Source organism: Xenopus laevis, chromosome 8S (genome assembly GCF_017654675.1).
Source record: "Xenopus laevis strain J_2021 chromosome 8S, Xenopus_laevis_v10.1, whole genome shotgun sequence".
NCBI lineage: Eukaryota > Metazoa > Chordata > Amphibia > Anura > Pipidae > Xenopus > Xenopus laevis.
In genome coordinates this window covers 61,904,208-61,919,369 of record NC_054386.1, presented here as the reverse complement: position 1 = coordinate 61,919,369, position 15,162 = coordinate 61,904,208, and the positions used below count along the sequence as shown (strand labels likewise).

General features: G+C 34.9%; 1 protein-coding gene across 1 annotated transcript in view; it reads left to right on the top strand.

Annotated features, from left to right (window-relative positions):
* Window positions 1-15,162, top strand: part of LOC121393116 (protein diaphanous homolog 2-like) — a 90,191-nt gene that overhangs the window by 56,177 nt on the left and 18,852 nt on the right. The window contains exon 6 of the mRNA XM_041574681.1: window positions 6,227-6,523. Within this exon, the coding sequence (XP_041430615.1) occupies window positions 6,227-6,523 (297 nt within the window). The remainder of the gene's footprint in view (window positions 1-6,226; window positions 6,524-15,162) is intronic.

Sequence of the window (15,162 nt, the reverse complement as noted above, 5' to 3'; positions counted from 1 at the left end):
AAACCCCTTTATGGCTTTGCCGTTGAAGTTAAACTAGTTCACCTTTCATCTCATTACTGCTTATACAGTGCATTCATTAATTGTTAGATTTAAAATCCAATATGTTCCTGACATCGTGACTTGACACTTGTGCCTGGCATAATAGCCTTCCATTTTGATTTCCAATAATGTTATACAAGAGTATAATTTTACACTATTTACATGAATATTGGATACTTTAAACTCTGCAGATGCACTTTTGATATTAACTTCCTTCTTCATTCACTCAATTTTCATAGAAAGGTTACTTTCCACTTGAGGGCATACTGTGCTCAACATTTAAGAAACAGGGATTGGGTAATAAATAGACAACATCAAAATATTAGGAATATTTTGTTTCTGAAATCAGTGCCCTTTTTGACCCATGACATTAGTAATCAATGTCCATAATTTGTAGCTCATCACAAATTCTAGCTGACCATACTAATGTAAATGAACTCTGCTAAAATTTCTAAGGAATTAAGAAGTGTTTTAAGTGCTGTTAATCGTTTTAGAGTCCACATTAAAGCAAATAATAAAGCCTCCAAATTGACCATGGAGGTAAAGAACTAATAAACAGCATATTTCTATTGATTACTTATATTCCTGCAAGCTGTATTGCCAGGAAGCTACTTGCAAAAGAACATTATCATAATATTTAAATAATACATACATATTATTTATTAAATAGCTCATTAGGTATTCATGGTAGTCATATTCAGTAGATTCACAACCTACAAAAACAAGTGCTAATGTATTTGATCTGCTTTTGCTAAACCTCTGGGTAGAACCTGGAACTATGTCTGGCATTGCCTCAGAACATTACTAATGCTATATTTAAATATTATTCCTAGCCTGATGTAAAATAGAGAGATATTTATATTCCATCTAAGTTAGAGATTGGATTTAAAAGCACAGTTTTTAGAGCAGGATTAATGCTGAATTTAAACATATGATCGCAAAAATAATGTCTATGATTATAAAAGATATTGACCTTCCTTTGATCGAACACACAATTCATTGTTAGAATGTTTTGGATGCTCCATTGGTCCACTGGTAGATCAGTAAATCGATTAATAGTTTTGACCGATCTCACTAAGCAGCTGATTGGATATCAGTGAAAAATATGTATTCGGGCATATTGGTTGCATAGTTCACTGTGATCATTGCTTAATGTAGGAGCTTTGTAGGCAACTGTTTCAACAAGGGATTGATTGCTTCCTAGGCAGAAAATTATTTTTGCTCATACTTCTTATTGATGATCACATGGTTGCAAAGCTAGTTCTCTTCTATAAAGCCATAAGAAATATATTGACAAAGGCCAGACATCCTCATACTATAGGCCTGGCCCCCTAGATGGCCTTAAGCTTTGGCAGGGGGTTCTCTGCATGAGCTCCAGTTATAGTGAGATCTGGGATAGAATGGCCAGTGACTCTTCTAGATACACCCTCTAGAAGACCATCTTGAGGGTCAATAAGGGTACTATTTGGCGTGATTTTTTGGTTATTCCTATAATTTCTTAGTACTTTGTCTCAATGACAGTTAAACACATCCTTATCTATATGTACAGTATTACCTTGTTACAAGCTAAAGGATGCCCTGAACAAAGAATGGGTTTCTAAGAGATCTTGAAGTACAACAACCACTGCCATAAGGCCTAATGAGTTCAAGAAAACAATATAAGCACCTTCATGTGATTGCTTCCTAGAGAGTCTGTCTGCAGAAAATCCTTTTTTTGCAGAAGCTAGTACTCTTCCACAAAGCCATATACATCTATTGCTTAAGGGCAGACATGCTCAGATTATTGGACTGGGACTCTAGATGTCCCATGAACTTAAGCAGTGGTTCTCAGTATGAAGGCCAGTTAGGGTGAGAGCTGGGGAAGAATGGCCTTGACTCTTCTAGATACACGATCTAGAAGTCCAGCTTGAAGGTTGATAAAGGTACTGTTTGGCATGCAAACATATTTGTTTTCCTAGAAATTCTTGGTACTTTGCCTCAATAACAGATAAACAAAACATTTTCTACAGTACAATATATTTACTACCTTGTTACAAATTAAGGGAGGTGCTGACAAAAGGATGGATTTTTAAGAGGGCTTGAAGTCCAGCAATCACTGCCATAAGGCCTAATGTGTTCATGAATACAATAAATGCACCTTTGTGTGTGGCCAAATCTCAGAAGTTTATATATTTTCACCAAAAGATTCTGCCCATGTGTCCATACAGTATTTATAAATTCAGAGGATCAAATAGTGAGACACATTAAAATCATTTGTTGGTAGTTACCATGGCAATGTGGCAAGAAATATTTTAAGGACTACTAATGCCCTAAAATAATATTTGCTGTTATGATAAGCATTTATAAAAATCACTGATTTACAGGCAAGGTACTCTGCTGGCTAGCAGTTATATATATTCCATTTAATATTTTCCATTTACATACAATATATATTGTTATAAGGGCTTCCATGATATAATTAAAGGAACAGTTGTACCATACAAATAGTGAGTGTCCCAGAGTGATAAAAGTAGGATTCACTGATAAAGAACATATTTGATATTGACTGCCTGTTTCTACATTATATTGGATGCAAGCTGCCAACAAGAACAGATAGCAGCACAGTTAAGCACATGCTAAAATTGATAGATATAGTTAATCATTTTGTTCCTGCAGCCAAAAATAGACGTCTGTCCCTCCAAAACATTGTGTACTATTACTGCCTCATTACAAATGCAATAATCATTTATGAAAAAGACTCCATTGTTTTGATCCTGTTTGGATATATCACTTTGGATATGCCCACTAAACATGACATGTGCATGACTGCATGAGAATTTATATATCTCTTCAACATCTTTATTGCTAACATCAGTGAGGACGCTGGATTGAAGCTGTAAAATTCTTTACAAGAAGGCATGAAACAAACGGTAAAATAGTGTTTAAAAGGTTGGAAACACCAGATATCACAGAGCTATATGGACCTGTTTTGTATATGGACATTATAGTGCCCCCTCTCAGGGTGAGGGACAAATGACCTATTAGGGCCACTATACCCTGGATTTTTATTTACCCATTACATATGCCTAATGAAAACATTAAGACTGTTATAATTATTTTCTTTTTGCTTTGTTTTCCCAGCAATAATTCATTATTACTTTCCATATCATCCTATTGTTTTATAATACCTCTTACAAACAGCGCCTTTTGACTTTGCTCAGCAGCCCATATATTTGGAGTGATACCATTGGTAGGGGAGGGTATAAAACAGTCACTAAATGTTTTTCACAAGAATACTGCCCATGTGTGCAGTGACAGGTGGATCTCAATAGACCCTGACACTCCACACATGGGATGGGTGCCGAACTGATCAATTTTTTTTTTCTGGTGGAGAAAATGCATTATGAAATTACATCTCCAAATCAAGCATGACAAGCTATTGCCCTCCAACTATAAATGAACTACCACTTCCAGTATGCCACTGGGACCAGGTGGTCACTTGATTTTTGCTCAGTGTGAATGGCTATGAAGATTATAATTGATCCAGTTATTGACATGAAGTGTTTATTCATACTACAGGCATGAATAAAGCAACTGTACTTACAGAGTAATCAAAAGTTTCACTGTTCATCTGAAGAAGCCCCTTTGATAAATGGCGGAAAGTCCAGCTGCTTTGAACCTGCCATTACTTGATACTGCCCAGTTATCCCTTAGCAAGATTAAGGGGGTTATTTACTGAGCCCGTATGTCAAAAGCACAAAGAATTGAAGTTTACTATGAAATCTGAATTTTTTGTGGGAAAAAATATTTATTTTATGCAGAGGATGGAAGTCTGAATTCAAAAATCCGGCATCTCAGACCTGCCCCAAGTTTGTATATAAGTCAATGAGAGAGGTGCCTATCTGCACTGGAATCAAATGGTCTGCACTGGAATTAGTCCGAAAATCTGATTATTTCGGACTTTTCGGGAAAATGGCCAGAAAAATAGTACGATTCGAGAAAAAACCTCTGAAAAAATTGTACGATTCAGGTTTTTGTTCGATTTTATTGAGTTTATCCCCGATCCGATTAAATTGTGCTTTTAAGGTAATAAGGTCACATTGTGAATTCTAGTTTGGTAAAGTAAAACATATGCTGACTGGTGCATTAACTCAATGCAAATGGCCATTTCATATAAATTATAGCTTCTAAGAGAATTCTGCGAACCTTATATAGAAGTTTGCCTGGTTACATAAAAACACCTTAAAAGATATGCAAGAGTGATTGTAGGCTCCGGTTGGTATTTGGACTGTACAATCAAACTCATTTAAGCAGACGGATTTCCACACTGGGGATAATGTGAGCATGACAGATTTGTGATGATAATTTAGACTCCTACAATTATATTCTTTTTCGATTGCTAGGAAAATTCAAATATAAAAATGAGAGCAAATCTACTGTATGTAGAGGGCTATTATCTCCACTCCCTGAAAATTATTTTCTGTGCAATTGCATCACTTTGCAAACAGAATTATTTATTTTTATTGTGCGTATTTGTAATAAATAATGGCTGACTTTAACACAGTTGGTTTAAAAAATGTGGTGCATATTAAGCAGGGTCTTCATTAAACACACAAGCATACTTATTTTTGTGAATTTATGAAACTACATCCATAGACAAAGGATTGATGGGGCAGATTAAAGAGTGAAGTGACGCCTTTAGGCACTTCACGATTTACTAATGGGTGCAGGCGTAACTTCGCTAGGAAAAGAGACAGACGCTAGCAGTCATTCGCACTCTATCGCTCTGGCGAAAGGACGTTACTCCGCAAACTCACTAAGATGTGGATTTTACTGAACTTTACCTCTTTCGCTAGACTTGCCTTTGCCAGCCCAGACCAGGCGAAGTGCATTGGAGTGCATAGATCTTCCTCAATCTTCTAATACTTACATCATATTTTTAGTGGAAAAAGTTTTTAAGTCCCAAAAAAACGCTGGCGTCTTTTCCTTTTTTCAGAGTGATAAGTCTGCAAAAGTCCTTAATTTTTTTTTGGGTAACATATGGAACATAAACTATACAGTGGGCTCATGTTTAGGGCATTATAAAAACTCTATTTTCTTTATTAAGTTTCCCTGGACTTGTGTATTTACTTAATGTATTTGCTGCAACATATACATCCATTCAATTTTGTAAGTTCCTGCCATATGCAAATTAGCCTGAGTGAAGACCTTTAACAAAGTTGCACTAGGCATAAATGAAAGCTAGCGCATCTTTGCTTTAATTGCCGAAGTTGGTTGGTGAATTTTCGCCGCTTAGTAAATTTACCCCATGATCCTAAAGGTCTAGCTTGAATGCTCATGGGGGTATATTTATCAAAAAATAAAGTTAGAGATCACCACAGTCTGCTGGAGTGAAATACCGCCTCTCTCCATTCATTACTATGGGATTTTTAAAGGCGTATTTATCACCCTTTGATAAATATGCCTTTAAAAATCCGTTAGAAATGAATGGAGAGAGGCAGTATTTCACTCTAGCGGACTGTCGTGATCTCTAACTTCACTCTTTGACAAATATACCCTTAGAGTTTACAGAAATGTACCAATGATGTCAAAAGGGGCAAAGGCAATGCCTAAATACAGTATGCTTGAAATGTCACTGATGTCACTGATTACAAGCACAAAGAATTACTGGATAGACTTTGTGTTTTTCTCTATAATTATAAGACAGTTCCTTGTACTTGACCCTAACTAAGCAAGTATAAAGCCTAAACAATCATATTGGATTTATTTCAAGTTTAAATGTTTTTTTCAGTAGATGAGCTATGGAGATCCAAAGTATGGAAAAAGCCTTATCCTGAAAAACCCACTTCCCAATCATTCTACTGTAGATAATAGATTCCATAGCCTGTACCTTATACAGTTATAGGAAACTGACACTTATTTCAAGGTAATGTTTTCTTGAGTCATGGTTATTACAATACCTTATACCCAATGACATTCCTTAATCAATACAGAATTCATGAGGAGTTTAGTATAGTGTGGTATAAATTTGGAGGGTATCAGTTTCTCTAAATCTTACCATGTTGTATACATTCATAGCAACAATGTTCTACATCCTTACATGCTTCTTAAAAAAACTTTTCCTTTACTGTGCAAGTTATTGATACTCTACTAACTCTTTCATAATTAATGGATTATATTACCTATATTGAATATTTTTATTTTTAAGGGGACTAAACTTCCAAGTCAACTGGCACCTGCATGTGTGCCTCCGCCACCACCTCAACCTCTACCTGGGAACATTACACCCCCTCCTCCACCACCACCACTACTTTCTGGTAGAACACCACCTCCAGGTCTGTGTCCTCCATCAGCACCTCCTCCGCCTCTATTTGGTGCTCCACCACCTCCACTACCTTTTGGAGGCATCCAGCCAACTCCACCAGCTATTGTGTTGCCATTTGGAATGATGGCCAAAAAGGTTTACAAGCCAGAAATCAACATGAAGAGAATTAACTGGTCAAAGGTAGAGTACCCTTCTATATCATAGTAGCAAAACACTAATATTCAATTATTTTCATAAATATGCACTCAGTTCTGCCTATAAATAAGTGCATGACATTCTCATAATTTAAAAGTATATACTGTATTTGAATTTTTCTAAGAACATGCAGTAACATGACCAACATTTCTACAACAGTGTGTATACTCTCATTGTTACTGCATATACACATGCTAATGGCCTGTGTATATGTTAAAATATGAAAAACAATCAAAAGACATTGTATAAAGAGGAGTTTCATAGACTTTCTAGTTTTCACTTGACCCTAGGTTCAAGCAGCAGATTTGTCAATATTAGGGATAGCAGTTGTCTATGACTTAAGGAAAAAATATGGGCAAAAAATAAGCGATCACGAATATACTCAAGAATATTTTTGAAAAAGCAAATCACAATTTAGCAAAAATGCACATGAAAACACTGTAGACCTCTCAAGCAACCATAGATCTCTCAAGCAACCTTATTAAATGCTGTCGAGATTTTCAGCCTCATCGAAAATGAATGAAAACATTTGATTTTGTTTGCAACAATACTTGACTATGGCTTATCTGTTCACTTTTTTTCTAAATATGCTAGTATTGGAGAATTAAAAAACAGGATCATGGAAAAAATGTTGGATTTTTTAAATTGTGCTTTAATTCCCATGAGTTATAGTTTGGTACCATCTGGATGGCACACTCAAAGGAGTCACAGTGCATCTGGAACTAGCCTGGCATCTATCACCATTCTAAATACAATTCATGGGAACTGACACCCAGAGAGGGCTGTTATATGTTAATGAAAACAAGAGAATCTACTTTAACCTTTTTGGCAGTTTTTCTAACAAAAAAATCTAACTACATTAATTCAAACCAATGCAAATTTGTTATCACTCCACTTACTTGACAATGTAATGCTTACATGTAGTGATATTCTTGGGCATTTCCATACTTCAGAAAATTCAACTGGCAGATGATAAATACCCAAGAACAGAAACACCTCATGACATTTGTCATAGAAAATTAAAAATGTAAAAATCTAAAAGAATTTTCAAGTTTTGCTAAATCTCTCCCTCTATAGTTTAGTAGTATATTATGAAATTGTCATAAAACAAGAAGTAAAATTGATCATTACATCAACTAAAGATTCAGTTTCTAAAGTTTTCCTATTTATGTATCTGGCCTACCCTAGATATTTAAGTTTTGTGAAGGAATTGACAGAACAACATATACCACATTCTGTAATTTAATAGGACTATGAAAATCACTGTAGACAATTACTTTATTTTCTGTTTCCTGGATGAAATTTTTGCAAGCACACCGGCCAATATCTCTGAATCTGCAGCATCCTTTATAATATATACCAACATGGCTGTAGCGTGGAACATTAGCTCTCCCTTGCCATTTTCAGAATCATCAACCTTTATTACCGTATACTAAAAACATTGGCAGGAGTGATACTCATGAGGAGATGCTGCTTTGGATGTTCAAAACATATATTGCATTTAATTACATGGGTAAAAGGCAAAGAAAAAAACTGTTAATTTATAAGCATTCTAAAACCTGGAGAACTAAATTAGATCATATCCAGTAGTGTAAAACTTCATGTTTATATTTGGAATATGTGGACTTACTATCAATAGAATGATATTCCATGTATCAAAATGAATTCTGTCATTTCCACACTCCGCATGGGAATTCATGGAGTCACCTGCCAAAACAATTATTAATGTATTGTTAACAAGCAGTCCCAAGGTGCATTACCAGCTTTTCAAAAGAGCTGAAGTAGTCTCACTTGTTAACATCCGAAGACAACCAGATTCTAAAGTGCTGCTTTTCAATTAAATAAATATGTCAGCTTGCTATACATTTACGTAGGGAGTGCATTGGATGGATTTCAGATAGAACTTAAAAATTATTATTATTATATGTGAAGTAGGATAATTTACCCATAAAAAGTGTTAGTGTCAAATTCCCAATGACTTCCCTGGTGAACATGAGACATTAGTCCAGACTTCAGAGCTGCACTCTTTAAAAAAAAAGTAAAATCTGAAAATTGATGATTTGAAAAATAATATAATTCCAAATATTTAATTAGAGTTATTTTAGAAGTTAAAATTATTTAGTTATCTTCATACCTGTGCAGTCCAGTAAGCCAGCCAATGACCTCCTATGTAAATTTATCAAGGAGAAAACAACAAAGGTATCCTTCTGGAAAAATCAACCCATTATTATATTTCTCGAATGCAAATAGCACATATGTCAGCGCTTATATTTATCCAATACTATAGATGTTGCTTCCTGGTTATCATCACAATGTTTCCTCTCTATGGTATTGCGAGATTTTTTTTTTCTTGCTGCTTCCATACAGAACAAGATTGTAAGTAGGTGGAAGGTACATCATTTCTGAAAAAGTCCTTAGTGTAGTGTCCCTAGTAAGTGGTTGGACTACAATCCTACTAGATATGTAGGGCCGGCCCTAGCCATATTGTAGCAGGAGTAGGGTTCAAGTTATTTAGTCAACACTTTACTGCAAGTTGGAGTGATGGCACCCTCTTTCTTTCCTCCACCCAGAAGCCCATCAGTAGCCTAACAGCAGAACAATGGGAAGGTAACCAGATAACAGTTCCCTGACACAAGATAACAGCTCCCTGGTAGATATAAGAACAGCACTCAATAGTAAAAATCCAATTCCCACTGTGACTCCTTCAGTTACATTGAGATGGAGAAAAAAATAGCCTATCTGAAAGCAGTTCCATCATGAAGTTCTGTCTCTTTCTGAAAGCACATGACCAGGCAAAATTATGTAAAATCATTTGTTGGTGAATTGCTCATTATTGCTAAGCAACAGTTAGCATTACCATCTGCTCTGTGGGGAAAAAATACTTTGCAATTGTGGAATTTTGTTACATACACTGCACATGGTTGCAAAAGCCATTTGTTTGCACACATTGCAAGGAAGGAACGCAAACATGGCCACTAACGCTCGCAAAGGTATTTGCGAATAAAAATTTGCATGTCACAATGCAGTTATTCTTCATTAGACAAAGTTGTTCTCTTTGCGAATTTAATTATAGTTCCCCACAGATACTTTCTCCAAAGAACACTCCATACACTGACAATGGCATACAATTAATATATATGTATAAGGGATCCATTCAGAATCCCATTATCCAGAAAGCTCCAAATTATGAGAAGGCTATGTCCATAGACTCCATTTTATCCAAATGATCTAAATTTCCTTTTTCTCTGTAATAATGAAACAGTACCTCCTACTTGATCCAAACTAATATATAATTGATCCTTGTTGGAAGCAAAACCAGCCTTTTTTGGTTTATTTAAAGGAATTGTTAAGTATAAAAATAAAAAAATAGGGTGTGCAATATAAAAAAAGAGTTAGAGAGGGTTCTGTTATGTTAGACATTTGTTATGTTAGACATCCAGTCACTCCAGCCTTTATACATTCCATTTTTGGCTAATTAACTATATTAGAAACATTTTCATTTTTCTATTTGCTATCTATTTACCCAGTTTGTATGTTTACACTGAACTGTTCCTTTAATGTTTTAATTATTTTTTTTAGTAGACTTAGGGGCAGATAATATCAATCAAACCCTCAAATTAGACCCTCAAAGTAAAATCCTTCGAATTCGTATATCGAATTCGAAGGATTTACTGCAAAAACTTTGATCGATCGAAGAAAAATCTTTCGATTATTCGTTCGATTATTCCAAGTTTAAAGTGGCAAAGTATGAAGTATTCTTTAAAGAGACAGTACTTTGACTATCGAATGGTCGAATAGTCAAACGATTTTTACTTCGAATTGTTCAAATCATTCGATTCGACCAAATTGGATAGAATTCGACCAATTCGATGGTCGAAGTACCAAAAAAAATATTTAGAAATTCGAATTTTTTACCATTCGAATTATTCCATCGAGTTTAGTAAATCTGCCCCTTAATGTATGAAGTTATCCAGAAAACCCCAGGTCCTGAGCATTCTGAATAACAGATCCCATTCCTGCATATATATTAATTTATTCAGCTTTTGGGATTTCCATTAGTCATTGTTCCTCTGCAGAATCTGATTTTTAAAAAGAATCATTATTTTTTGTCACCATGTCTTATACAAACAGAAGAAATGATGATTAACTCAAGAGTTTCTTCAAGACAATTTCAGTGCTCTCATTTTGAATGATTGCTGAGAATGTCTGAATTTGAAGACATTTCATACACTGAGGGGCACATTTACTAAGGGTCGAATATCGAGGGATAATAAACCCTCAAATTCGACCCTCAAATTCAAACCTCGAATTTAAATCCTTCGAATTCGAATAACGATTTTAAGTGATCGATCGAAGGATTTTTCTTCTATCAAAAAAAGCTTAGAAAAGTGATGGGGAAGGTCCCCATAGGCTAACATTGTACCTCGGTAGGTTTAAACTACCGAAGTTTGTAGTCAAAGTATTTTTTGAAGAGACAGTACTTCGACTATCGAATGCTTGCACAGGATTGCTATAAACACCAACAAATCATCCTTGTGTTTTGCCTACTCATAAAATATATAAATAAATGCTACTGTTTTTTTTACAGAAAGCAAAGGCCCTTTGAAAGGATCAAAATTTTACAAAAAAAAAAAAATATGATGGAAAAGTTTATTCTGTTGCATGGAGCGTTTCTTCTTTCCCTCCTCTTCTCTCTCACAAAATAAATAACTGAAACTCAAATATTAAGTAAATTATACATCTTATTATATTCTGTGTACAAATCCATATAACAAACTTATTGCTATCATTTCTAACCAAGACTAATGCATGCATTAATAAAATATATTTGCATGAAGAATACATCTACATACTTTCTATTTTTCTTTATGCCCATTTATAGACATGCTTGGGGTGCTGTATGAAATTTCATTAAAAAAAACTAATACACAGGAGCAAGGTTACAATTGATCATTATGGAATGTTCAGTCCTAATCACTCCATAATGATCCACACTACTGTTTATTGCAAAGTTCAGTTCTTAAACAGATTGGAATAATTATTTATGCATTGATCAAATTTGAGCTATAGTGGATCAGTGTTCCTGGAAATCACTATTAAACTTACAAGAAAGTGGATTTGGTAATCAACACTTTATCCAAATCGATTGAATGTACTGAAGAAGAAAAAAAAATTTTTACAAGGACAAACATAACTTGAACATGACCTGTAGCTTAGTTCTGTATAGTCAGTACTTCAAGCACATACTTGTTTTGCAGGCCTGATATATTCATTTCTTTATGTGAATGATGTATAATCTCTGTATAGTGCTATGGAATGTGGCAATGCTATATAAATAACTGAAAATAGATATATAACGACAAGTCTAAATAATTCCGAGGATTTGTTTGTAGAATTACAGTTGATTGATGGTTGATGAGACCAAGCAAGGCAAACATATGATCTCTAATACTAGGGAATAACCAGTTTTCCCAACAGAAATGATAGGATACTGCACAAGTTATGGTTGATCAATGGAAAACCTTGAAACATGTGAAGAAATGTTTTGTCCTGCACTCCACATCTCCAGCAGACATCAGATTAGTTTCACCCTATTTTGGCCAGGTAGAGACAAGGAAGGTGAAGAGGCTTGTAATTATTTCACGTCTGCCCTCATCATCCAAGGATGGAATGTCTTTCCTACATTTAGGGGCATATTTATCAAGGGTCGAATGTCGAATCTAAAAAACGTAGAAATTCAAATTAAAAATTAAGTCAAAGGTTTTTTTTTGGTCGAATAGGTCCATTTTCGACCGAATAGGTCCGAATTGTATGAATGGAAGGAATAGCGCATTCGATCAAATTTGATTCAAAGTTTTTCCCAAAAAAAACTTCGAATTTTCAAAATCAACCAATTGACTCCAGATAGGTTCTAGGAGGCCCCCCATAGGCTAAAACAGAAATTCAGCAGGTTTTAGATGGCGAATGGTTGGAGTTGAATTTTTAAAGAGACAGTACATAATAAATTTCGATATTTGAATTTTTACTTTTTTTTCAAATTTGCATCGAATTTGGACTACTGCCTAATCGAAGTACACAAAAAAAATTTAATTCGAAAATTCACCACGACCTTTGATAAATCTGCCCCTTAATGTACACAGTAGTGGAAGGGGGTTTTGGTAAAGCTTTTGCATGGTGGGGGAGTCACTTAAAATAAAAATTCAATTCAGTGCAGCAAAATGGGAATCATTTTTGTGTTTTGATTCCCAGACCAATTTATACAGATTTAAATTAGCATTTTTTTGTTTGTTGAGTGTTATAACATACCCGCCTCATTGTTATTCTCTGAAACATAAATGATTAATAGGATGGGCAAAGCATATACTACTGCTGACAAATTAAAAGAGAATCTACAAAAAAAAGTATAGCAAAATGTGAAATCAACTCATGGCTGATTTACAGATCAAACTAATAATATTATGTTAGTGGGCAAAAAGGTTATGGCTAGTGATGGGCGAAGTTTCGCTAATTTTTCACCATTTCGAGGGAAATTTGCAAATTTTTCGACGAAGCAAAATGCCACAAATTCGCCCTTTACTAGTTATAGATTAGTGATGAGTGAACAGTTCACTTCTCTGAATATTGCACGTACTGTATGTTCCAATCCTGGGTGCAACTTTCTCTTAGATGTCTTACCATAAGAAAAAAAATGTGTTTGCTGCTCTTTGATTTGATGAATTGTAGAATAGAATGCTGGTAGAATGGCAACAGTGCTACCCTCAGATATCACTGTTTATGCTTCTTTACAACAAGTTAATAGTTTTAATGAAAAATGTTAAAAGATTGTTGTTCTAAAAAAAAGCTAAAAAAAAAGCAAAAGACAGAAAAAAAGATTGGTAATGAAAAAGACACCCTGCACATATTTACACAAACAAATTTCACATTTTCCAAACTAGCAGAATCAGTTTGCTCATCTCTGTTCACATAATTGTGTATTTAATGTAATTTATATTTTAGAAGATGCAGGATGTGTCATATATCTGGTACTTGTTAAAAGTTACAATTGGAGGAAGCATGCTGTAACATTTTAATGGAGCAGGGAATGATTCCTTCAAATCTGCAGTAAAAAGACACAGACAGTCATATATCTTGCCTTATAGCAAAATAAGGAGACTTTTATAAGTGCAACATGTGCTGTCATATAAAATAAAAATATATACTGGTGTTTTAATCATGGCAGAAGGTCCCTACACTGGCAATCTGAGATTTTCTATTAAACTCGGAAAGTAATTATTTTTTGCTGAGACAGGCGCATGCTGGAGTTAAGCAGTATTTGTCAAAGGTTTGTATTATTAATATTCCATGATTTGCAGGTGATAATGAGGTAGGGTCATCTCAGTGATGCAAACGAAACTTAGGAAAGCTGCAACAGTCATCTCGGCCCATTTTCAGATGTGAGACAACATGGTCTCTCTAGCAGTGCCCACTGCCCAGAAGTGTTCCTATATACTTTATGTGGGAGTGTCAGCTAAGACACTATAAATGGATAATATACAGTGGGTTTGTTTCTCCTGCTGAAACAAACTGGGGACAGCTACACCTTATTTTAATATCTTCCTATGGAATAGCTAGTTAGGAAGCATTTACTAGAGGAAAGGCTGAAACTGATGTTTTTGCAGTTAGAGCCCTTAACTTAGTGTGTTAGATAGCACGAACCTCATAGGCATTACTTTATGGCAGGGTATTCCTATCAGGCATATAACTCTAACTGGCATATCAAGCTGAAGGATAGGCAAGCAGATAAGCCCTTGGAAACCACTAATAATATTGGACATTCAACCATATAGGAAGGTGAATTTATAAGCCAGTGTCAGGATTAACATTTGCTCATGTGTCATACATTACAATAAATGATATTCCATAGACAAAAAACATTTCCCTGTGGTATTCTACTGTTTAGATCAGGGGTGCCTAAAATGTACATCAGGATCTATCAGTAGACCTTTAGCTGGTGATCAGTAGATCTTAAGACACTGTCAATAAACAGTTTGTCTAAATCCCTCTCCTATTTTATGCTTTTCATTCAGACATTTATCAACAGTGAACAGTGAATTGAACTGAAGAAGTGGCTTGGGTTAGTAGTGAAACGTCTTCAATCATTACTCAGCAAGTCCAGTTGCTCTAGAATTACTTATACTAGAGAAACCTTGAATGACTTCCTTGCATCATCAAAGGTGTTCTTGCAGCACTGAAATCCTAGGAAATTGTAGTTTGTCTAACTAACATCTACATTAGGTAAACTGTACAGTATATGCCTCTAATTCAGAAGATACTTTAAACATGATTGCAATACGCTAAATAAAGTGCCTTCCCCAGAGGCCCAGGGACCCAAGGTACAAACTTTCCTTGTGGCCTTCAAAGAGATAACTTAACAGGAAAAACAGAACAACTGCCTCCTGAGTAAATTCTGAAAATGAAGATAATTCATTTTACATTCCTTTTTATAAATATATGTCAGGTCAGTATCAGTGTATCAAAACATTCCAAAATTCTTGATTGGAAGTTTTAAGTCACACATTTATATTTATTCAAACATCTGCACAGTTAATTAAAATTTTCCCATGTTTCTATGTATATACTGTATA